Source organism: Aquarana catesbeiana, linkage group LG13, assembly GCF_042186555.1.
Source record: "Aquarana catesbeiana isolate 2022-GZ linkage group LG13, ASM4218655v1, whole genome shotgun sequence".
Taxonomy (NCBI): domain Eukaryota; kingdom Metazoa; phylum Chordata; class Amphibia; order Anura; family Ranidae; genus Aquarana; species Aquarana catesbeiana.
The window spans coordinates 237,640,141-237,666,511 of NC_133336.1; the positions used below are offsets into that span (position 1 = coordinate 237,640,141).

Genomic DNA, 26,371 nt, shown 5'->3' on the forward strand with positions numbered 1-26,371 from the left:
GGAGTAGAAATCGCACAGCCATGAAGCCTGAGTTACAGGAATATGAGGAAAAAGTAAAGCAGCAAACTTTATTGTTGGAAAAATTAAAAGCCAGAAGTGGAGCTTTTAAAGAAAAATTTGAGAATGAGAAGAGATTTGCCAGCCAGTCGTCAGTAAGTCGCATGGATCAGCAGCCTCAGGTTATGGATGACCCGGGTCCATCTGCCTCTGCACCTCTCCCCCCATGTAAGGCCTTGGAATCGCCAGCGGCAACCAGCCAGGGGGTTGAGAGTAAGGATGAGCTCCGGCGTGTTCGCATGGCGCACGTGCCGAGCCCGCCAGGAAGTCGGCACGGCGCAGCGCTAATCACAGGCAGGGAGACATTTCCCGATCTCTGCAGCCGCACATCGGGAAATGTCTCACTGCTTGTGATTAGCGCTGCCCCGTGCCGACTTCCTGGCGGGCTCGGCACGTGCGCCATGCGAACACGCCGGAGCTCATCCCTAGTTGAGAGTGAGCATGGCACCCTGACCTTCATCCGGCGGATGGAGTCACCCCTGAGAGCAGACAAGTTTGCCATTTCTGGTGATCCATCAGAAATCCCTGAGGATGAGAGGAAAGATAAACCAGGGAATGAAGATGGACCTGCACCAAACACCCTGAACATGGATGTTTCTACTCCTGCATTTGCTGAGACCAGTAGTTCCTCTATCAAGTTTGCTGCATGTGTTTCACACAGTAAGGCTGACACCAGCAAAGAGATTGCCTCACCTGAGCCTCTCTGTGTTCCAGCAGAGCTGATTGATGGTGATGGGGGAGGGGATCAGCACATTGCACCATGTGCAGTGGAAGCCATGGAGGTGTCAGACCAGCCTGCTGAAAGTCCTGTCCTGATGGAGGAGAACAGGCCAGCTGAAGATTCCACCAGCACAGCAGTGGGAACTGACACTGTTGGGAAGACTACAGGAACTGTGAATATACCAGCAAGTATTAAGAATGACAGTAATGATAAAACTATGAATGTGGGTGGTGGTGAAGGGGTTAATACTGCTGGGAAAAATAAAAATGACATTGCTCTCCCTGCTCAGCAGAGGAAAGACTCAGCGATTGTGCAGACCAAATCTGTACAATCGATATCTGCCAGAAATGTGACAGACGGTTCAAAGCACACAAATGCTTCTTCTGCTGGGAGAAATGTGGGCAGTTATGCGTCCGTTCTGGGGAGTCGCACCAAAGAGGGTGGAGGGAATTTTAGTGGTCACAATTTGGGGGGGCTTGGTGGTGGGATGGTTGGTGGGTACAGGAGGAGGAATGTGGTTCAATTGAAGTGGGAGGGGGAGGGGACCCCACCAGTAAGGGGGAGGGTGGCTGAGTTGGTTCTGGAAATGGGGTTTAAAGCATCAGATATCTTTGCTTTGATTTGCCCAGTGGGGAGTTATGAATTTGATTTGTCCTTTGTAAAACCTGAGGGTTTGGATTTATTTTGGGAGCGATATAGGAGGTGCAAGGGCCTTCCGCAGTGGAGTGGTTTGGTGCCAAAGGTGATTTCCAGGCAGCCTCTGATAAAGTCGGTGACGATCCTGGTGCGTAACGAATCCATACCAGAGGCTGATTTGATAGTATGGCTACGCCGATATGGTGAGGTCCTCGCTCCACTGCGGAAGGTCCTTGATGAGCATGGGATATGGACAGGGGCCTGGACAGTCTCACTAAAATTGGGGGTGCTTGGAAATGTAGTTCAACACCTTCCCTGTTCAGCTTTTCTGGGGAGAGATAGGCTGACTATTTTTTACCAGGGTCAGCCTAAAGTCTGTAATAAATGTGGAGACAAAGGCCATTTTGCATCTACCTGTACCCGTAAGAAATGCTCACTGTGCCAGGATCTGGACCATTTGGCTAAGGATTGTACTGAAATTCGGTGCAATTTGTGCCAAAAGCTGGGTCATCCTTATAGTCAGTGCCCGGAGGCATTACATAACTTGCCAGGATTGGAGGCTGAGTTGCAGAGACTTGATAAGGAGGATGAGGCCGCTAAAACTGTTATTGCCCCTCCTGTTTCTGTTATATCTGTTCCAGATTCTGTTTCCCCTAGTAATGTGGTCCCTGAGTCTGTCCCTCCTGTTTCTGTTACATCTGTTGTTTCGGATTCTGTTTCACCTAGTAATGTGGTCCCTGAGTCTGTCCCCCATGTGGTGGTCCCTAATCCTACTGTACGTAGATCCTCCAGACTGGCAGAAGCTGCTGGGGGGGCAGGTTTGGCGGATCTTCCCACTCGGCCTCCAGTCCCTGTCCCTCAGCGGCACAAACGTGGTCAGGGGAATGTGGGGGTGCAGGATGGGGGTGGGGCTGATAGAAGGGTGTCCATATCCTATGTCTCACCCTCTGTTGAGGGGGATTCGGATGATGAGGGGTGGGAGAAGTTTAGGAGGAAGAAAAAGAAGAAGAAGAGGAAGACAAGTAAAGTGGTCATTTCTTCCTCAGGGTCGGACCCAGGAGGGGTTTCTCTTGGTAATACCTTTTCAGTTTTGTCAGGTGATGATATGTCTGATATATCTTTCTCTTTATCATCCATGGATGAGGGGGAGTCACGTAGTCTGAAGAGAGCTGTTTCTGGTGATGAGAGTGTGGCAAAGGTTAAGAAACGACTACCCCAATCATCCTGATGGCAGTTCCCACTCCGATAAAGGTGGCGACCATTAATGTCGCCAGCATTAAATCTGCAAGAGCTCGTGATATTGCCTTATTTTTGCTCAGCGAGTTTGATGCCGAGATTTTATTTTTGCAAGAGACCTGGCTCAATACTTTGGCCGATGTCCATCTAGCAAAAAGGGAGTGGAGATGCGGTCCCTCCTTTTGGTCTCTTGCGGCTGAGCCCTGCAGCGGAGTTGCGGTCCTTTTTAAAACCGATATGGTAACATGCCGGCGGGTAATTGAGGTAGAAATGGGGAGATGCATGGTCTTGGACGTCTCTGTTAGGGGGCAGGACCTGCGCCTGATCAATATCTATGGACCGCAGTCAAAATGGGGCAGGAAATGCCTCCTCACAGAGATCAAGCCCTTCCTTTTTACGTCCCAGCAGGTTGTCTTTGGAGGTGATTTTAACACCATAATTAGGCCTGAAGACAGGAGAGGCTCCATAGACAGGCTGGGTTACGATAGCGTTTTTCTTAGAGATATGGTAAGACAAGCAGGCCTGGTAGATGTGCATATTAAGCACTGCCCTGGCAGCACGGGATTCACATTTCAGAGAGGGAATAGTCAGAGTAGGATAGATAGGTTTTTTTTAAAGGAGAACTCTGCTTTCTCGGCTCCTGAGTTGAGGGCGGTGGAGTTCTCTGACCACTGTATGCTGTCTGTGACTCTGAATGCCTCAGACACTCCACCCAGGGGAAGGGGTACCTGGAAACTGAATTCGGCTCTCCTGGAAGATGTAGAGGTAAGACAATCCTTTGAGGATTTTTTTCAGGCACAGGTTTCTATTCTGGACTTTTGCAGCAGTAAGTCAGAGTGGTGGGAGCTTGTGAAACAAAGGACAATTGGACTTTTCAAGGCCATAAGTAAGAAGAAGCAGCTTGGTATGTACATTGCCTACCAGCATTTGCGGAGGAAGCTTGATCGTCTTGTCTCGTATAGAGGAGATCCAGGGGAGATCTCTGAGGTGAAGTTTCTTCTTAGGAAGTGTCAATACGACCGGCATGCCTCCTTGGTTCTGGAGAGGGATTATGGAAAATATCACTCGCCTGATCCTTACCAGAACTGTAAGCAAGGCATAGCAGTTAAGACGGTCATAGGCCTGAGGGATAGTACGGGTTCCCTGGTGAAGTCCAGATCAGGGATCCTGGAGATCTTCAGGTCATATTATGCAGACCTTCTGGGAAGAAAGGACCTTTGTCGGGACAGGATGGAAAGCTTTCTGGATTCTACTCCAGGATTGGGAAATGGTACATTGCCTTTGATGGATTTGACAGAACCAATTTCAGTGGATGAGGTAGTTCATGCTATAGAGAAGCTGGCTACCAAAAAATCGCCTGGGCCAGATGGGTTGACAGCTGAATTCTACAAGTGTTTTAAGTCCATTCTGGCTCCCTTTTTAGCAGAGGTTTATAACAGCTGTCTAGAAGAGGGTTCGCTCCCTCCCTCCATGAGGCAATCCGCTGTGATTCTTCTGTCAAAAGGTAAAGACCCCTCAATGATTGAGAACTGGCGCCCCATCAGTCTTCTTAATGTTGATAGAAAGATCCTGGCGAAGATTCTTTTTTGGCGCTTGTCGTCAGTAGCAGGCGATTTGTTGTCCAGTCATCAGCACTGCTCGGTCCAAGGTAGAAGTACCTTTTCAGCGGTTTTAGCTGTCCGGGAGGCTTTGGAACGATGCAGGGCTGCTGGATGGAGAAAGTACTTGCTGGCATTGGATCAGGCGAAGGCTTTTGATAGAGTCAATCACGAGTACCTGTATTTGCTACTTGGTAGATACGGCCTGCAGGGGAGGTTTATAGATTGGCTGAAGACATTATATAGAGGGGCTGAGAGCTTCCCACTGGTTAATGGTTGGGTTGGACGGCCTTTTGAGGTTGGCTCTGGTGTGCGCCAGGGATGTCCTCTGAGCCCCCTGTTATATGTATTCGCAATCGACCCCTTCATAAGAAGGCTAGAGAGTGGATCTTTGTGCGGGGTGCCTTTGGGCATTGCTGGTGTGCCGCCTCTGAAGGTCGTGGCCTATGCCGATGATGTGTCTGTTATTGTCTCTGGGACAGAGGAGGCGCAGGAGGTGGTCTCTATGATAGAGCAGTACACGGAGGCTTCTGGTTCTAAAGTCAACCATGAAAAGAGTGAAGTTTTCTGGATGGGTGAGGAGGGTGAAAGCTTCGAACTTCCGGATGCCTTCCCAGAGCCCCAGCAGGAAATTAAAGTGTTGGGCATCAAATTTGGTCCTGGTGACTATGGTCATCGAAATTGGGAAAGCAGGTTGGTGTGTGCCAATGCCAAAGTAGCAAGCTGGAAGAAATGGAAGCTTTCCTTGAGAGAGAGGGTTGACTTGATCAAAACGTACCTGGTCCCAATCTTTTTGTATGTCAGCTTCGTCTGTATCTTGCCAGCATCTCTCTATGCAAGGGTGTACAGCTGTTTTTTCCAACTGTTATGGGGAAGTAGGCTGAACCTGATCAAACGCAATGTAACTTACCTGTCTAGGCGGGAGGGTGGCTTAGGAATGGTCAACCCAATAGTTTTCTTTTCTCTGCTCTTTTTAAAGTACAATCTTGGTAACATGCTAGCAGAAAACCCGCCGGGATGGGTGGGCATTTTTCAGTCTTGTTTTAGGCCTTTTCTGCGATGCTGGGAAGATGGCGGGCCAGTGAAAAGTCTGAGAGTCCGACATGGCAAGCTCCCGGCTTATGTTGCCCCGTGTCTGAAAATACTTCGGCAGTGGCAGGTGACAGTGGAGGATATCAAGTCCCTCCCCAGGAAGCTTCTGGAGAAGAGGATTTTGAGCTCTGCTTTCAGTGTGTCACTGGCCTTAAGGGATTGCCCAGGCTCTGTAATGAGGGAGGGGTTGCGTTTAATCAATTTAGAAAGAATCCCCTTGAAATTTAGGGATCAAGCCTGGCTCGCTTTCCATGGAAGGCTCTATGTCAGAGGGAACTTGAAGCATCGCCCTGTGGATGATCGGGATTGTCCTAGAGCGGAGTGTGTTGGTAAAGTGGAGTCTATGGACCACTTTTTGCTGCAGTGTCCCTTTAACATAGAGGTGTATAAAAGGGTGGGGAGGGCTCTAGGCATCCCCTTTTTCTATCGCATGAGTTATGCGGAGTGGGTGTACGGGGCATTCCCGACTTGCTGGGATTTTGATTTGGATACACTGTTTTTAGTTAGTATAGTTGTCCGTTACTTCACATGGAATGCACGGTGCCAGATTACCCTGCGGAAAAAAGTCCTCTCTGTTGAGGTGGTGGTGCACGATATTCTGGGTGAGGTTGGGAAAATTCGGGGTCTTGAGAGGGGCAGGGAGCCTCGGGCGGTCTGGAAAAAGGCGTGGAGGAATATCAGACCTGCCTTTGGTGAACTGCCCATCTCTGGGTGAGGTGCTCCTTTTCTTTTTCTGTTTCTTTCACTCCCTTAGCTTTTGTTGGTTAGTATCTTCTTTTTGAAGAAGGGCTGCATGCATAATGGGTGCGGGTTTGTTTCTTGACCTCACAGTTTGGATGTCTGGTGTATTGGTGTGAGTTGTAGTGAGATTATCCCCAATAATGACATGTTCATGATGAGTTTTGTTTTTGCTGTAAAGTCATTTTTTGTTTGAGAGCAGATTTGCTATATTTATTTTCATTTATGTAAATATGTATATATTTATGTATATTATATATAGTGATTTTATGCTTATTGATTGCAAGACTTTTAATAAAGAAAAATTGGGAAGAATGCTCCTTACATTGGTGATCAGTGAAAAGAATGCTCCTTACATTGGTGATCAGTGAGAAGAATGCCCCTTACATTGGTGATCAGTGAGAAGAATGTTCCTTACATTGGTGATCAGTGAAAAGAATGCTCCTTACATTGGTGATCAGTGAGAAGAATGCCCCTTACATTGGTGATCAGTGAGAATAATGCCCCTTACATTGGTGATCAGTGAGAAGAATGCCCCTTACATTGGTGATCAGTGAGAAGAATGCCCCTTACATTGGTGATCAGTGAGAAGAATGCCCCTTACATTGGTGATCAGTGAGAAGAATGTTCCTTACATTGGTGATCAGTGAGAAGAATTCCCCTTAGGTCAGTGTCCAGTGGGAAGAATGTCCCTTACATTGGTGATCAGTGGGAAGAATGCTCCTTACATTAGTGATCAGTGAGAAGAATGCCCCTTACATTGGTGGACATTGAGAAGAATGCTCCTTACATTGGTGACCAGTTGGAAGAATGCCCCTTACGTTGGTGGCCTTGGGAAGAATGTTGCTTACGTTGGGGGTCAGTGAGAAGAATGCCCCTTACATTGGTGGACATTGGGAAGAATGTTCTTACATTGGTGATCCGTGGGAAGAATGCTCCTTACATTGGTGGTCAGTGGGAAGAATGCCCCTTACATTGGTGATCAGTGGGAAGAATGTTCTTGACATTGGTGATCAGTTGGAAGAATGTTCCTTACATTGGTGATCCGTGAGGAAGAATGCTCCTTAAATTGGGGGTCAGTAAGGATGCCCCTTACATTGGTGATCAGTGAGAAGAATGCTCCTTACATTGGTGATGAGTGGGAAGAATTCTCCTTACATTGGTGGTCAGTAGGGATGAGCTTCGAGTTCGAGTCGAACTCATGTTCGACTCGAACATTGGCTGTTCGCAAGTTCGCCGAACAGCAAACAATTTGGGGTGTTCGCGGCAAATTCGAATGCTGCGGAACACCCTTTAAAAGTCTATGGGAGAAATCAAAAGTGCTAATTTTAAAGGCTAATATGCAAGTTATTGTCATAAAAAGTGTTTGGGGACCTGGGTCCTGCCCCAGGGGACATGGATCAATGCAAAAAAAAGTTTTAAAAACGGCCGTTTTTTCAGGAGCAGTGATTTTAATAATGCTTAAAGTCAAACAATAAAAGTGTAATATCCCTTTAAATTTCGTATCTGGGGGGTGTCTATAGTATGCCTGTAAAGGGGCGCATGTTTCCTGTGTTTAGAACAGTCTGACAGCAAAATGACATTTTGAAGGAAAAAACTCATTTAAAACTACCCGCGGCTATTGCATTGCCGACAATACACATAGAAGTTCATTGATAAAAACGGCATGGGAATTCCCCAAAGGGGAACCTGAACCAAAATTTAAAAAAAAAAATGACGTGGGAGTCCCCCTAAATTCCATACCAGGCCCTTCAAGTCTGGTATGGATTTTAAGGGGAACCCCGCGCCAAAAAAAAAAAAAAAAAAAAAAACGGCGTGGAGTCCCCCCAAAAATCCATACCAGACCCTTATCCGAGCACGCAACCTGGCAGGCCGCAGGAAAAGAGGGGGGGACGAGAGTGCGGCCCCCCCTCCTGAACCGTACCAGGCCACATGCCCTCAACATTGGGAGGGTGCTTTGGGGTAGCCCCCCAAAACACCTTGTCCCCATGTTGATGAGGACAAGGGCCTCATCCCCACAACCCTTGCCGGTGGTTGTGGGGGTCTGCGGGCGGGGGGCTTATCGGAATCTGGAAGCCCCCTTTAACAAGGGGACCCCCAGATCCCGCCCCCCCCCGTGTGAAATGGAAAGGGGGTACAAATGTACCCCTACCATTTCACTAAAAAACTGTCAAAAATGTTAAAAATGACAAGAGACAGTTTTTGACAATTCCTTTATTTAAATACTTCTTCTTTCTTCTATCTTCCTTCATCTTCTGGTTCTTCTGGTTCTTCCTCCGGCGTTCTCGTCCAGCATCTCCTCCGCGGCGTCTTCTATCTTCTTCTCCTCGGGCCGCTCCGCACCCACATGGGAGGGAGGCTCCCGCTCTTCTCTTCTTCTTCATCTTCTTCTCTTCTTCTTTTCTTCTCTTCTTCATTTTCTTCTCCGGGCCGCTCCGCATCCATGCTGGCATCATGGAGGGAGGCTCCCGCTGTGTGACGGCGCTCCTCGTCTGACAGTTCTTAAATAACGGGGGGCGGGGCCACCTGGTGACCCCGCCCCCCTCTGACGCACGGGACATGACGGGACTTCCCTGTGGCATTCCCCGTGACGTCACAGGGAAGTCCCGTCAAGTCACCGTGCGTCAGAGGGGGGCGGGGTCACCAGGTGGCCCCGCCCCCGTTATTTAAGAACTGTCAGACGAGGAGCGCCGTCACACAGCGGGAGCCTCCCTCCATGATGCCAGCATGGATGCGGAGCGGCCCGGAGAAGAAAATGAAGAAGAGAAGAAGATGAAGAAGATGAAGAGAAGAGCGGGAGCCTCCCCCCATGCCATGGGTGCGGAGCGGGCCGAGGAGAAGAAGATAGAAGACGCCGCGGAGGAGATGCTGGACGAGAACGCCGGAGGAAGAACCAGAAGAGCCAGAAGAACCAGAAGATGAAGGAAGATAGAAGAAAGAAGAAGTATTTAAATAAAGGAATTGTCAAAAACTGTCTCTTGTCATTTTTAACATTTTTGACAGTTTTTTAGTGAAATGGTAGGGGTACTTTTGTACCCCCTTACCATTTCACACAGGGGGGGGCCGGGATCTGGGGGTCCCCTTGTTAAAGGGGGCTTCCAGATTCTGATAAGCCCCCCGCCCGCAGACCCCCACAACCACCGGCCAGGGTTGTGGGGATGAGGCCCTTGTCCTCATCAACATGGGGACAAGGTGTTTTGGGGGGCTACCCCAAAGCACCCTCCCAATGTTGAGGGCATGTGGCCTGGTACGGTTCAGGAGGGGGGGGGGCGCACTCTCGTCCCCCCCTCTTTTCCTGCGGCCTGCCAGGTTGCGTGCTCGGATAAGGGTCTGGTATGGATTTTTGGGGGAACCCCACTTTTTTTTTTTTTTTTTCTTTTTTTGGCGCGGGGTTTCCCTTAAAATCCATACCAGACCTAAAGGGTCTGGTATGGAATTTAGGGGGAACCCCACGTCATTTTTTTTTTTAAAATTTTGGCCGGGGTTCCCCTTAATATCCATACCAGACCTGAAGGGCCTGGTATGGAATTTAGGGGGACTCCCACGTCATTTTTTTTTTTTAATTTTGGTTCGGGGTTCCCCTTTGGGGAATTCCCATGCCGTTTTTATCAATGAACTTCTATGTGTATTGTCGGCAATGCAATAGCCGCGGGTAGTTTTAAATGAGTTTTTTCCTTCAAAATGTCATTTTGCTGTCAGACTGTTCTAAACACAGGAAACACGCGCCCCTTTACAGGCATACTATAGACACCCCCCAGGTACGAAATTTAAAGGGATATTACACTTTTATTGTTTGACTTTAAGCATTATTAAAATCACTGCTCCTGAAAAAACGGCCGTTTTTAAAACTTTTTTTTGCATTGATCCATGTCCCCTGGGGCAGGACCCAGGTCCCCAAACACTTTTTATGACAATAACTTGCATATTAGCCTTTAAAATTAGCACTTTTGATTATTCATGTTCGTGTCCCATAGACTTTAACGGTGTTCGCGTGTTCGAACGAACTTTTTTCCTGTTCGCATGTTCTGGTGCGAACCGAACAGGGGGGTGTTCGGCTCATCCCTAGTGGTCAGGGAGAAGAATGCTCCTTACATTGGTGATCAGTGGGAAGAATTCTCCTTACGTCAGTGTCCAGTGGGAAGAATGCCCTTTACATTGGTGGACATTGGGAAGAATGTTCCTTATGTTCGGGGTCAGTGAGAAGAATGCCCCTTACATTGGTGATCAGTGAGAAGAACGCCCCTTACACTGGTGGTCAGTGGGAAGAATGCTCCTACATTGGTGATCAGTGGGAAGAATGCTCCTTACATTGGTGATCAGTGAGAAGAATGCCCCTTACATTGGTGGACATTGGGAAGAATGTTCCTTACATTGGTGATCCATGGGGGAGAATGCCCCTTACATTGGTGATAAGTGGGAAGAATGCTCCTTACATTGGTGGTCAGTGGGAAGAATGCTCCTTACATTGGTGATCCATGGGGGAGTATGTCCCTTACATTGGTGATCAGTGGGAAGAATGCTCTTTACATTGGTGGTCAGTGGGAAGAATGCCCCTTACATTGGTGATCAGTGAGAAGAATGCCCCTTACATTGGTGATCAGTTGGAAGAATGCTCCTTACATTGGTGGACATTGGGAAGAATGCTCCTTACATTGGGGGTCAGTGAGAAGAATGCCCCTTACATTCTTCTCACTGGTGATCAGTAAGAAGAATGCCCCTTACATTGGTGGTCAGTGGGAAGAATGCCCCTTACATTGGTGATCAGTTGGAAGAATGCGCCTTAAATTGGTGGTCAGTGGGAAGAAAGCTCCTTACATTGGTGGACATTGGGAAGCATGTTCCTTACATTGGTGGTCAGTGGGAAGAATGCTCCTTACATTGGTAAAATATGAAAAAATACAAAGCGCTGTGATGGTTAAAATATAGCAAAAATCAAACTGATCATATATAAGAGAAAGGCTGCTATCAATACTAGGTGCTCAACATCCCTTCACAAAAATGTATAAAATAATAATTGAAGCGCTTAACTCTATAATCAGTAAAAAATTAAAAATGCATTGCTGTGACTTCCTTGAGAAAGTCACGTGACGGTGACGCAACGCGGGGGAGGAGCCAAGGACGCACTCTGCAGGCTGACACAGAGCGGTGCACTGCAGCGATCCTTTCTCTCGTCCACAGCGGCTGACTGCTAATGCTTGTTTCATATGCTTTTATAACCACTGGGAGCACGTGAGTGAACCTCTGAGTGTGTTTTTGCTGGTGTATTACATGGAGTTCATTGCGCAATGATTTTTTTCCTTGTTCATTTCTTTGATTTACATATAATCAAGGGTGTGGTAAGCTGTCCTTGATGAGAATGGAGGTGGATGGAAGAATTGTTTAAATGACAAGCTGACACTCCAATTAATCAATCAAGAACCACAATTGTTGGGACATAATATATATCAGTCCTTTTTATTGTTTTTATCGCCTCTTTCTTCTTGTTTAATCACATCACGTACACATTTAGCTTACTAATTTTTATTATTTATATTTTTATGATGGATGATTAGTTCTTTATATACACGTTTGAGCATCTTCACTTATTTATTTTTGTGTAAGATCACGGTTTACCCTTTTTAGTTTTTATGAGCTTTTGTAACACTTAGAACAGAATTGGATTTTTACACTGGTTGTTTTTTACACGGGTGAATTTTATGTGCGGGATGCACAGCAATGCATTTTTAATTTTTTACTGATTATAGAGTTAAGCGCTTCAATTATTATTTTATACTTCCTTACATTGGTGATCCATGGGGGAGAATGCCCCTTACATTGGTGATCAGTGGGAAGAATGCCCCTTACATTGGTGATCAGTGAGAAGAATGCCCCTTACATTGGTGGTCAGTGGGAAGAATGCTCCTTACATTGGTGATCAGTGGGAAGAATGTTCCTTACATTGGTGATCAGTTGGAAGAATGCTCCTTACATTAGTGGTCAGTGGGAAGAATGCCCCTTACATTGGTGATCAGTGAGAAGAATGCCCCTTACATTGGTGGTCAGTGGGAAGAATGCTCCTTACATTGGTGATCAGTGGGAAGAATGTTCCTTACATTGGTGATCAGTTGGAAGAATGCTCCTTACATTGGTGGACATTGGGAAGAATGCTCCTAACGTTGGGGGTCAGTGAGAAGAATGCCCCTTACATTGGTGATCAGTGAGAAGAATGCCCCTTACATTGGTGATCCGTGGGGGAGAATGCCCCTTACATTGGTGATCAGTGGGAAGAATGCTCCTTACATTGGTGGACATTGGGAAGCATGTTCCTTACATTGGTGGTCAGTGGGAAGAATGTTCCTTACATTGGTGATCAGCGGGAAGAATGCCCCTTACAGTGGTGGTCAGTGAAAAAAATGGCAAGTTCTAAAGTCTGTTTATTGATGAAAAAACTCAGTATCAAGCTTTTTTGGGTTAATAGCCAAACCAGTTACCCCATCAATCCCACAATCCCTTAAAGCTAATTTGCAAATCAGAGTTCTTTTCAGTTCAAGTATTTCTATTTCCTGAATGGTTAGAGGCCTGATGAGGAGGGTCCCTTATAATGCCTGAAACACATTTGGCTTAACAACAGACTTTTCCGTTGGTCTGGCCATCTGTGTCCCACGGGGGGAGATTTTCCTTCATTTCCTGTCTTCTAACAGCTTTCTTTATGCCATCTGGGGAAATCTTCCTTCACTTCTCATTTCATAGACAACACAAGATGTTCTTGAAAATCTTGGAATTCCTCACATAGACAGTGGTCACAAGAACAAAAGTCCCCACTGGAAGAATTCCCTTCTCTTCCCGTTCTGGTGGCAACTCAAAAGTTTGGATTTTCCATCACTTGTTCCATGGTCAATGGCCACCATGACAAATAGAGAGGGTGACTCTCTGGAATGGGGACACAGACAGCCAAAAAACCCCAAGATGCATGAATAAGAGGCATGGGAACATTTATATTTGATGTCCAATGTTGTAAATGACTTATTATCTGACCCGCTTTGGTGAGGCTGCTCACATGCACCTTTAACAGAAAAGTAAGTCCAATTTGTACAAAGCAGTTCCTACATACAGTGGGGCCAAGATAGGGTGGTTACGTTCCTACATACAGTGGAACCATAGAGACAGGGCCATCGTTAACGCAGAGCAAAAGGGGCAGCTGCCCTGGGCCCTGTCATTGTTGGGGGGCTCTTAGTAGCTGCCCCTTGAGCCCGCACTGCTGGCCACTGGGGACCGGAGTTCCGTCACCACCAACGCTAGTCACGCTGGCTGCTCGCTACTGTCCCCTGGGAGAGGAGCGCTGCTTCTGTATTTTCAGGTGACAGCATTCCTCTCCATGCGGCCGTTCAGACACCTCCTTGCTGCACACATCGATCTCTGTGAGAGCAGAGGAGGGAGGGGGCGGTGCATCCACACAGCTCCTCCAGAGAACGGCAGCTGCACGGACACGATCTGAGTTGAGGCTGCTCTTGTTTTCTAGTTGGTGGGAGAGAATTCGGGGGAAAGCTGGGGGGGGGGGTTGAGCTCGGAACTGGAGGGAGGAGAACTTTGTACCGGGGGGGGGGGGTTACAGCACACCCCTCATCCATGCATTCTGCACCTAGCACACCCCTCATCCATGCATTCTGCACCTAGCGCACCACCTCAACCCTGCATTCTGCACATAACGCACCCCTCGTCCATACATTCTGCACATAGCGCACACCCTCAACCATGCATTCTGCACACAGCGCACACCCACTCTGCAAATTTTGCATGCCTGAACTCTGCACACAGCGCACCCCTGAACCCTGCACTCTGTACACAGCGCACCCCTGAACCCTGCAACACAGCACACCCCTGAACCCTGCACTCTGTACACAGCGCACCCCTGAACCCTGCAACACAGCGCACCCCTGAACTCTGCACACAGCGCACCCCTCAACCCTGCACTCCACACTTAGCGCACCCCTCAACCCTGCAATCCGCACCTAGCGCACCCCTCAACCCTGTACTCCGTACTTAGCACACCCCTCAACCCTGCACTCCATACGTAGCGCACTCTTCTGTATATAGTTCATACCTGAACTACTGGTATGTAACAATGCTCAATGTTAGTGCAGTTTGGCCACACTCACAATTTGATACAGAGGTGATAATGTGTAGGATGTAATCAGTAAACAGTAATGATCTGCTGTAATCTCTAGCAAACAATCAGCGAGCAATATTGATTTGTAGCAACCCCTAGAAACCAATCAGTTAGCAGTAATGATGTACAGGAACCTCTAGCAACCAGTGAGCAGTAATGATATGCAATAACCTCTAGCAACCAATCAGTGAGCGGTAATGATATGCAGTAACCTCTAGCAACCAATTAGTGAGCAGTAATAATGTGCAGTAACCTCTAGAAACCAATCAGTGGGCAGTAATGATATGCATTAACCTCTAGCAACTAATCAGTGGGCAGTAATGATACGGTGATCTCTGGCAACCAATCGCAATTGCTGCCTGATCTGCTGCAGTAAAATGATTTTGAGTCAAGCTCGAGCGGGGGGTGGGGAGGGGGATCCCAAGAAAAATGTTTGCCCAGGGTCCAATCAATATTAAAGACGGCTCTGCATGGAGAATGAATGCATGTAGCCACCCTCTAACAGGAGCAGAAAAAAAAAGGAATTTGGAGATTTGGAAGAAAGCTGAGAGCATTAGAATGTACTTTTTGAGTTGAGAATACATACTTGAATACAACTTTTTTTTAAACCGGAGTTTACTGTCACTTTAAGATCACCATAAAGGGCCGGCTTCTATCTGCAGGAAGAGGTTAAAGCTTGATTTAAGAAAAAAAAAAAAAAAAAAGAAAAAAAGTATTTTTTGTTTTAGATATAATAGAGAAGAGTTAGAGCCTGGGTCAGATTTTTATTGCAGTCTGCTTCACTTTAGAGATTTCCCCTCACTTGCTATCAGAAGAGGAAGTGATGGAAAATCTCTGGAATGGGGACACCGAGAATACCAAAAACACATTTTGTTTAGGAGAAGGAAGGGTTAGGACTGCTACAGTGTATTTTATTGCTGTCTGTGCCCTCCTGTCTTGATGACCCCCCCCCATTTCTCGACTTGGTGTCACTGGGACAGGAAGTGAAGGAAAATATCCACACTGGGGTCACAGATAGAAGTAAAATCATGGCTGAAATGCTAACTTTGAAAAAAAAAAAAAAAAGATGGCTGGAGATAAAATTGAAGTTAATTTAAAATTAGTAGAAAAGAGTCCGGTTGGTTGCTAGAGGCAACAAGAGCAGTTTTTCCTCTTCTCTACATTTTTTTTTCCTCTGTAAAACATATACAACGTTCACTACGATCGCGTTTCAAAAATAAAACCAGAATTTGGTGTGTTACTATCAAACGTGTATCAAAAAAGATGAAATTGCATTGTTGTTTGAGAAGTACCTTGAGATATATATATTTATATTATTGGCCGGAGCCCGTTTTTTTTTTTTAAAACCCTATCATTGGCTCCCGTTTGTTAAATTTCCCTCCGAATCCCTAACAGTAATGCGGCTAATCCTTTCTAAGATGGCTTCCGCCGTCAGTTTCGGTAGACCTCGGTCCAAGGGGCAACCTTCCACAAGACTGTTCATAGGAGTAGGTGGGAACGAGTTTTCATCCTCTAAACCGTCCTCCAATTGTTTCCCGAAACGGGCCCAGCAGTCCCTTCCCTTGGATTCATCCCCGGCACAACTGTCCTGGGAGTCCGGCTGATCCCCATCATCTGCCGGGAACACCTCAAAATGATTGTCCGAACTTTGTTCATTGAATCCCGATTGTCCTTTGGAGTCCTCGGCATCCTGGAACGCCTGCATGGGTCGGGAGGAGCTGTCGATCTTTCTCAGGAAGTCCTTCAAGATGGGCAGCACTTTTTTACGTGACGCCCCCGTGTTTCCTTGGCGGTAGGTGGTCACGTGACTGCAAGGTCCCTGGCCGGTCAGAGACAAGTCAAGGGAGGGGTTTGTGGCTTTCTCCAAGGTTCTGGTCACCTAAATGATTTCAATGAAAAAATAAAAAAATAAATTAACAATGATAATAATTATTATTTTTCTCCTGTAATAATTATATATTTCTCCCATAATAATAATATTATTAATAATAGCATTATTTTTCTCTTTTTACATACTATATAATGATAGTAATTTTTATAAAATGTTTTCCTATTATTTTCTTTTTTATATATACTAAATAATATTAGTATTTACAGCAATGTTTATATAATTTGCGTGTCATCCTTGCACAGGGGCCATGCTAATCTTCTCTGTATCGTTCCAATTTTAGTATAGGTCATATTATGGTTTCTCATAATATGAATAAAACTACTATTACTAATATTTTATATAATATATAAAATAGTTATATTTTTTTTTCCTTCTATATAAATAAAATTATTATTATTTTTTTACATGCTATATATTAATACTAATTATAACAATGTTTATATAAATTTTCTCCTTCTACTTAAATAAGTATAAATTATAATTTTCTTTTTTATATATACACTAAATAATAATAGTATTTAAAGCAAATTTTATTTACTTTTTTTTACTTTTATATACTTTTCTCCTTCTGTATAAAATCATTATTATTCTCCTTCTATCTACTATATAATGATTATATATTTTTTTTCTAAAACCAATTATAACATCATAATTAATATTATGATTATTCATTTTCTCCTTCCATATACTATATTTATAGTAATTTTTATATAAATGTCTCCTTCTATATAAATAACTATTGTTTTCTTTTTTATATATACTATATAATAATAATAATAGGAATTACAACACTTTTTATATACTTTTCTTTTACCATGTAAATAACAATATTATTATTCACACACACATCAACAATTATTTATTGTTTCTCATAATATGAATACTACCACTACTAATAATAATAATATTCTATATATTATATAAAAATAATAATTTTCTATATTTTTTCCTTCTATATAAATAAAATGAATATTATCATTTTCTTTTTTATATACTAAAAATGAATAGTAATAACAATTTTTATATGTTTTTTTTCCTTCATATACACACTAACTATATTATTATTGTCTTTATTATTCTCCTTTTATATACAATATAAATATAGCAATTTTTAAACAAGAACACTAATCATAATAATGTATTAAAAAAATAAAAAATAAAACATTCATAAAAGATGAAGTTGTGCTTTAAGTGTAGTACAACACTGCATGTGATCAGCCACAGACACTATGGGGTGTATTTATAAAATAATTCACAGAGCGGTCAATCCAACAAAACCGCATGTACATTTTTTATGTGGCAATGGGACTTATTGGATGTTATGCTATAATTTCTACAGAACGATTAGTATTCATTGAAAAAAAGTGTAAATAGGGGGAAATGCTGCCGTATGGCCACTAGATTGCTGAGTATCATAGGAAGCTCCTCAGCGCCATCTAGTGGCTATAACGCAGTATTTTCCTTATTTATACTTTTGAGTTCAATGATTAACTAATCTCAGAAAACACGGCATACAGACCTGTTTCATCCCCTAGTGAAGCTAAATGGTGAAGGGATAGAAGCTTTTATACACACAATTTTCCAATTTCTTAAAGGATCCCCTCGTCTTCAACTTTTTTTTTTTTTTTTTGCTGTAGGATATTATCATATTAACCCCTACACCACTCCCCACCCCCCCCCCCCCCTCACTAAAATCAAGGGTTTACTATGAGGAAATGAAAAGGTGCAGGTGTACAGACTCTGGAATTCAGCCTTCGGTCATCTTGATTGGCTGGCCTAGGATGATGTCACCTTTATACACACAGATGGTGTTTTCCCTGGCACAGAACCGTGCAGAGACTGTACATTGAGCTGTGCATACGTGACTGTGTGTGTATAGGAAAAAGTGCTGACAGCCACGGAAGAACATTTATATGACAGAAGAGACATACTGCCTGCCTGTCAGCACTTTTACTAAAAAAAAAAAATAAAAAAATAAAAAAGACTTTAATTCTGCTTTAAGGGTACAATGGGCTTTAAATGGCTCCCGAGGGCTACAGAAGATTCTTCCACCTTACCCGGGGCCTGTTCTTGTGGCAAAAACAGTCAGCCTCATTTTTTTTATATATATATCTTTAATTATTTATTATATTAAAATATACATTATATATAATATTTTAATATATATATTTAAAAATAATATATATATATATATATATATATATATATATATATATATATATACACACACATACATATATATATATATATATATATATATATATATATATATATATATATATATATATATATACACACATACATATATATATTTGTAAATGTGTGTGTGTATATAAATATACACATACATACACACACATTCATACAGTATCTCACAAAAGTGAGTACACCCCTCACATTTTTGTAAATCTTTTCTTCTATCTTTTCATGTGACAACACTGAAGAAATGACACTTGTCTACAATGTAAAGTAGTGAGTGTACAGCTTGTATAACAGTGTAAATTTGCTGTCCCCTCAAAATAACTCAACACACAGCCATTAATGTCTAAACCGCTGGTAACAAAAGTGAGTACACCCCTAAGTGAAAATGTCCAAATTGGGCCCAATTATCCATTTTCCCTCCCCGGTGTCATGTGACTCATTAGTGTTACAAGGTCTCAGGTGTGAATGGGGAGCAGGTGTGTTAAATTTGGTGTTATCGCTCTCACTCTCTCATACTGGTCACTGGAAGTTCAACATGGCACCTCATGGCAAAGAACTCTCTGAGGATCTGAAAATAAGAATTGTTGCTCTACATCAAGATGGCCTAGGCTATAAGAAGATTGCCAAGACCCTGAAACTGAGCAGCAGCACGATGGCCAAGACCATACAGCGGAATAACAGGACAGGTTCCACTCAGAACAGGCCTCACCATGGTCCACCAAAGAAGTTGAGTACACGTGCTCAGCGTCATATCCAGAGGTTGTCTTTGGGAAATAGACGTATGAGTGCTGCCAGCATTGCTCCAGAGGTTGAAGGGGTGGGGGGTCAACCTGTCAGTACTCAGACCATACGCCGCACACTGCATCAAATTGGTCAGAAGGAAGCCTCTTCTCAAGATGATGCACAAGAAAGCCTGCAAACAGTTTGCTGAAGACAAGCAGACTAAGGACATGGATTACTGGAACCATGTCCTGTGGTCTGATGAGACCAAGATAAACTTATTTGGTTCAGATGGTGTCAAGCGTGTGTGGGGGCAACCAGGTGAGGAGTACAAAGACAAGTGTGTCTTGTCTACAGTCAAGCATGGTGGTGGGAGTGTCATGGTCTGGAGCTGCATGAGTGCTGCCGGCACTGGGGAGCTACAGTTCATTGAGGGAACCATGAATGCCAACATGTACTGTGACATACTGAAGCAGAGCATGATCCCCTCCCTTCAGAGACTGGGCTGCAGGGCAGTATTCCAACATGATAACGACCCCAAACACACCTCCAAGATGACCACTGCCTTGCTAAAGAAGCTGAGGGTAAAGGTGATGGACTGGCCAAGCATGTCTCCAGAACTAACCCCTATTGAGCATCTGTGGGACATCCTCAAAACAGAAGGTGGAGGAGTGCAAGGTCTCTAACATCCACCAGCTCCATGATGTCATCATGGAGGAGTGGAAGAGGACTCCGGTGGCAACCTGTGAAGCTCTGGTGAACTCCATGCCCAAGAGGGTTAAGGCAGTGCTGGAAAATAATGGTGGACACACAAAATATTGACACTTTGGGGCCAATTTGGACATTTTCAAATTGGACATTTTGGAAAAACCAGAAAGTGAAATATTATTACAGGTATTTATATAGCTCAGACAGTTTACACAGCACTTTACATACTGTACATTCACACCAGTCCCTGGCCAAAAGGAGCTTCCAATCTCAGGTCCCTATCTCACATGCAAGACAGGAGCCAAACTCCTTTACCAGCATGTCTTTGCAGTGTGGGAATAATTTAGAGGACCTAAAAGGAAGCCCATTCACACACAGGGAGATCATACAAACTCCATGCAGATGGTGTCTTGGCAGAGATTCAAATATCACATGCCCAGATACAAACAAGCAAGACAATCCCAGCGAGTCCATCATGTTTACACAACAATCGTTCTACGGGACGATCCTGCAGTGGTTGCGTCTTCCTAAAACTGGGTAGAAATGGCCTTTCTGCTTGGCAGCACTGGGGGGTCCTTGGTTCAAATCCCGCCCCGGACACTATCTGCATGGAGTTTGCATGTACTTGCATGAGTTTCCTCTGAGTACTCTGGCTTCCTCTCAAGTCCTAAAGGTAGGTTAATTGGTTCCGGTCTAAACTGGCCCTAGTATCTGTGTGCATGCATGTGAGATAAGGATCTTAGATTGTAAGCTCCTTGGGGTAAGAACTGATGTGAAAGTACAACATGCAAAACACTGCATAAATTGTCAGCTCTATATGAGTACCAATAAATAATAATAAATAATTCTAAATAATAATAAATACTCAATTAGTAAATAATACGTAATAAATAATAATAATAAAACATAATTGGTAATAAATAATGCTAATAATAATAATAAATTTTTTAATAATAATGCTAATAAAAACCTTTAAAAATAATTATAATGATATTAGTATGAAACAATTGGTAATAATACATTATAGTATTAAAAACATTATCAATAATTATGATGATAATAATACATAATTGGTACATAATAGTAATAATAATAATGCATATTTGGTAATAATAAATAATGCTAATAAAAACAAACAAAAATAATAAATAATGATAGTATTATTTATTATAATTATTTATTATTTTTGTTTGTTTTTATTAGCATCAATATTATTTACCAATTATGTATTATTATCATCATCATTAATATTGTTAATATTATTGCTTTTATTAGTATTATTTAAAATTGCCAAACATGTATCATTATTATTTGTTGTTTTTGATAGTATTATTTATTAAAACTTATATCAATATTTATTATTTTTGTTCGTTTTTATTAGCATTAATATTATTTACCAATTATGTATTATTATTATCATCATCAATATTTTTAATATTATTGCTTTTATTAGTATTATTTATTATTGCCAAACATGTATCATTATTATTATTTGTTGTTTTTGATAGTATTATTTATTACTACTATTATCATTATTATCAAAAACAACAAATAATAATAATGATACATGTTTGGCAATAATAAATAATACTAATAAAAGCAATAATATTAAAAATATTAATGATGATGATGATAATAATAATACATAACTGGTAAATAATATTAATGCTAATAAAAACAAACAAAAATAACAAATATTGATATTAGTTTTAATAAATAATACTATCAAAAACAACAAATAATAATGATACATGTTTGGCAATAATAAATAATACTAATAAAAGCAATAATATTAACAAGATTATTGATGATGATGATAATAATAATAATAATACATAATTGGTAAATAATAATAATGCTAATAAAAACAAACAAAAATAATAAATAATGCTTATGATATTAGTAATAATAAATAATACTATCAAAAACAACAAATAATAATGATACATGTTTGGCAATAATAAATAATACTAATAAAAGCAATAATATTAAAAATATCGATGATGATGATAATAATATAATAATAATACTTAATTGGTAAATAATAATAATGCTAATAATAACAAACAAAAATAATAAATAATGATAATAATGATATTAGTAATAATAAAAGCAATAATATTAAAAATACCGATGATGATGATAATAATATAATAATAATACTTAATTGGTAAATAATAATAATAATGCTAATAATAACAAACAAAAATAATAAATAATGATAATAATGATATTAGTAATAATATATAATACTATCAAAAATAACGAATAATAATGATACATGTTTGGCATTACTAAAGAATACTAATAAAAGCAATAATAATAATGATGATAATAATAATATAAAATAATAATTGGTAAATAATACCCTATATACTCGAGTATAAGTCGACCCGAATATAAGCCGAGGCACCTAATTTTACAACAAAAAAGTTTGAAAACTTATTGACTCGAGTATAAGCCTAGGGTGAGAAATGCGCAGCTACTGTAAGTGGAAAAGAGGGTCAACAATGCCCATTTGCAGCCTTACTGTGCCCATTTGCAGCCATAGGTCCCCCGAACTTCAAACTTGGTAGTTAAGGGTTCCTAGATGCCCCCCTAGCTGCAGCCAAAATTTGGGGTCTCTGGACCCAAAGGGTCCCGAAATGACATTGCTGCAGATGGATACAGTTGACCGACTTTGGGGCCCCGTATCTCTGGGCCACTTGGTGCTAGGAACCCCACATTTGGTGTGTAAACCCAGTGGAACTAGCACTACAACATATCCAAAGTTGGGGTTCCTAGCACCAAGTGGCCCCGAGATACAGGGCCCCAAATTCGGTTCAGAAAATGTCAAGCACTTTTCTGCAGCAGAGAATGACATTTTCTGAAACAATTTTGGGGCCCAATATCTCGGGGCTACTTGGTGCTAAGAACCCCAGCTTTGGCTATGTTATAGTGCTAGTTCCACTAGGTTTGCATACCAAATTTGGGGTTCCTAGCACCAAGTAGCCCTGAGCTACAAATCCCCAAATTCGGTTTGGAAAATGTCAAGCACTTTTCTGCAGCAGAGAATGACATCCTCCGAACCGAATTTGGGGCCCTATGTCTCGGGGCCACTTAATGCTAGGAACCCCAGCTTTGGATATGTTGTAGTGTTAGTTCCACTGGGTTTGCACACCAAATATGGGGTTCCTATCATCAAGTGGCCCTGAGATATGGGCCCCCAAGTTGGTTCGGAAAATGTAATTCTTTGCACCAGAAAAGTGCTTGACTCGAGTAGCCGAGGGGGGCACTTTCAGCACAAAATTGTGCTGAACAACTCGGCTTATACTCGAGTATATACGGTAATAATGCTAATAAAAACTAAAAATAAAATGGTGCTCATAATAATATATTACTAATAAAAACAAGAATATTAACAATAATAATAAGAATGATGATGATAATAATGGTAATAATAATAATAATAATAACAATAAATAATGGTTGATTAATGATCATGATCCTCCCAATCAATTCTGAGATCAATATCGTTGCCCAGCCTCCATGATAGGGTTAATATACATCATAGGAGGAAGCATATAGCGTGCTGCAGATGTGAGCAAAGGTTCAAAACAACAAGCCCTGTAATGTTTAACCAAACCGCAGCATGAAATCACTTTTCCAGAACTTTTTAAAAAAGTTTTTGGCTTGCCCATCCCCCCCAGGGCCATCAAGAATATTAAATCCTCCAGAAGCCATCGAATATTATACCCCCAACTCCCCCCCCACCCAGAAAATAAAACTGTGCTCACCCCCCAGCAGGTCGCAAAGCCTCCTCTACACAGCCAGAACACGCAGCAGGCGCCCAGTGTGGAGACAACGGAGTCTGAACTCAAATTTCACAACTGTAAAAGCTTAAACTTTGGTCCGGTTAATAAGTGACCGTCCCGGCACTTACCTCACTCATCCAGTTACATAATGTCCTGACGAGAGTACAAACGTGTATATTTCAGTGTTTTCCAGATTTTACTGTACTGTGTACACGCCTCCAACTGTACCAGCTGCTGTATATATGTACTAATATCCATATACTGTATGTATATACAGGATCTCACAAAAGTAAGTACACCCCTCACATTTTTGTAAATATTTTCTTCTATCTTTTCATGTGACAACACTGAAGAAATGACACTTGTCTACAATGTAAAGTAGTGAGTGTACAGCTTGTATAACAGTGTAAATTTACTGTCCCCTCAAAATAACTCAACACACAGCCATTAATGTCTAAACCACCTGGCAACAAAAGTCAGTACACCCCTAAGTGAAAATGTCCACATTGGGCCCAAAGTGTCAATATTTTGTGGGCCATCATTATTTTCCAGCACTGCCTTAACCCTCTTGGACATGGAGTTCACCAGAGCTTCACTGGTTGTCATTGGAGTCCTCTTCTACTCCTCCATGACGACATCATAGAGCTGGTGGATGTTAGAGACCTTACACTTACTACTTTACATTGTAGCAAAGTGTCATTTCTTCAGTGTTGTCACATGAAAAGATTGAATAAAATATTTACAAAAATGTGAGGGGTGTACTCACTTTTGTGAGATACTGTTGCATTCCCAGAACTGGGAATTGAAGCACGGAGATTTGAACATCGTATTTCCCACCATAGTCCCCCCCAATATAGACAAAAACACCCATTTGGCGTTTTATCTCTCCAACATGTAAAATAAAACCTAAATATTCAGTTCGAGTGGAGGGACCCTTTACGTTAACCCTGCTTTGTGAACAGTGTAGCTTTGTCTCAAATTATTTGGTTTGAGCGCCCTCTTGTGGCCTGCTTATGGAGTTGCCAATATAGTTTTAGCACTAGGATTTGTCCATGCAAATATTTTTGTTAATTGTTGGAGAACTAAACTACCTCATGGTCTCTGAGAAAGTAGGATTCCTGTGCTGAGTTTTCCTGGGTCTGTACACCTGCTGTGCCCATTATGAGGGGTTCCCACCATCCCTGTACCGAGTTCCCAGGTCTGAACACCTGCTGTGCCCATTATGAGGGGTTCCCACCATCCCTGTGCTGAGTTCCCAGGACTGAACACCTGCTGTGCCCATTATGAGGGGTTCCCACCATCCCTGTGCTGAGTTCCCAGGTCTGAACACCTGCTGTGCCCATTATGAGGGGTTCCCATCATCCCTGTGCTGAGTTCCCGGGTCTGTACACCTGCTGTGCCCATTATGAGAGGTTCCCACCATCCCTGTGCTGAGTTCCCAGGTCTGTACACCTGCTGTGCCCATTATGAGGGGTTCCCACCATCCCTGTGCTGAGTTCCCAGGTCTGTACACCTGCTGTGCCCATTATGAGAGGTTCCCACCATCCCTGTGCTGAGTTCCCAGGTCTGTACACCTGCTGTGCCCATTATGAGGGGTTCCCACCATCCCTGTGCTGAGTTCCCGGGTCTGTACACCTGCTGTGCCCATTATGAGGGGTTAATTTTGTTTATTGAAAAATCTTACAAACAACAACTTATATACAATAAAACCATAATAAATAAATAAAACATATTTACAAAATAATTGAATATGATAATACAAAACAAGAACATAATAAATGGTACAAACCAAATTGCGCACAACACAATCCCTACGGGAGAGCCAGACTAAGGAACATCACCGTCACCATGCATGTAGCCTTTTATCAAAAATATATTTCATTTTGAAAATCTAGAGGAGTGAATCAAGAATACAAAGAAAAGCCGCACACCCCGAGATCAACAGGCAGCAGCTACAGAGTCCTGATATTCCTCCATGCCCTTATCCAGACCTCCTGCTGCCACCTGCCTTTCTCAAGACCCCGAATCTTCCCAACCTCACCCAGAATGTCCTACACCACCACTTCAACAGGGAGGATTTTACCCCGTAAGGATACCTGACACCGTGCACTCCACGTGAAATAACGGACTACCAGACTAACTAAAAAAAGTGTTTCCAAATCATAATCCCGACGAGTCTGGAATGCCCCATACACCCACTCTGCATAACTCATATGGGGGAGGAAGGGTATACTCAGAGCCCTCCCCACCCTCTTGTACACCTCTATATTAAAAGGGCATTGAAGTAGAAAATGATCCATGGACTCCACCACTCCTCCACACTCCACTCTCGGGCAGCCCCGATCACTCATGGAAAGAAACTTCAAGTTGCCCTTCACATATAGTTTTCCATGAAAGGCAAGCCAAGCCTGATCCCTAAACTTCATTGGGATTCTCTCCAAATTAATCAATCGCAAACCCACCCCCAAAACCAGGCTTGGGCAATCCCTCAAGGCCAGTGGCTCGCAAAAAGCAGAGCTCATGATCCGCTTCTCAAGAAGTTTCCTTGGAAGAGATCTGACTTCTCCTGCTGTTACTTGCCACTGCCGAAGCATTTTCAAACACGGGGCAACATAAGCCGGGAGCTGTTCATGCTTGACCCTCAGGCTTTTCACTGGCCCACCATTTTCCCAGTCTCGCAGAAAGGGCCTAAACCAGGACTGGAAAATACCAACCCACCCAGGCGGTCTCTCTGCCAACATGTTACCAAGATTGTACTTCAGAAACATCAGAGAGAAAAAGACTACAGGGTTGACCATCCCTAGACCACCCTCCCGCATAGGAAGGTAAGTC

The 26,371-nt window shown here is 42.8% G+C and overlaps 1 protein-coding gene and 1 non-coding gene across 2 annotated transcripts in view; both read right to left on the reverse strand.

Annotated features, from left to right (window-relative positions):
• Positions 1 to 12,473: 12,473 nt before the first annotated feature.
• PRUNE1 (prune exopolyphosphatase 1) overlaps positions 12,474 to 26,371 on the reverse strand; it is a 47,897-nt gene continuing 33,999 nt past the window's right edge. Inside the window, exon 8 of the mRNA XM_073609604.1 lies at positions 12,474 to 16,103. Within this exon, the coding sequence (XP_073465705.1) occupies positions 15,576 to 16,103 (528 nt within the window). The 3' untranslated portion in view covers positions 12,474 to 15,575. The remainder of the gene's footprint in view (positions 16,104 to 26,371) is intronic.
• Positions 16,313 to 16,423, reverse strand: LOC141120788 (U6 spliceosomal RNA). Its single transcript, XR_012239944.1, has one exon. It is a non-coding gene; the product is annotated as a U6 spliceosomal RNA (small nuclear RNA).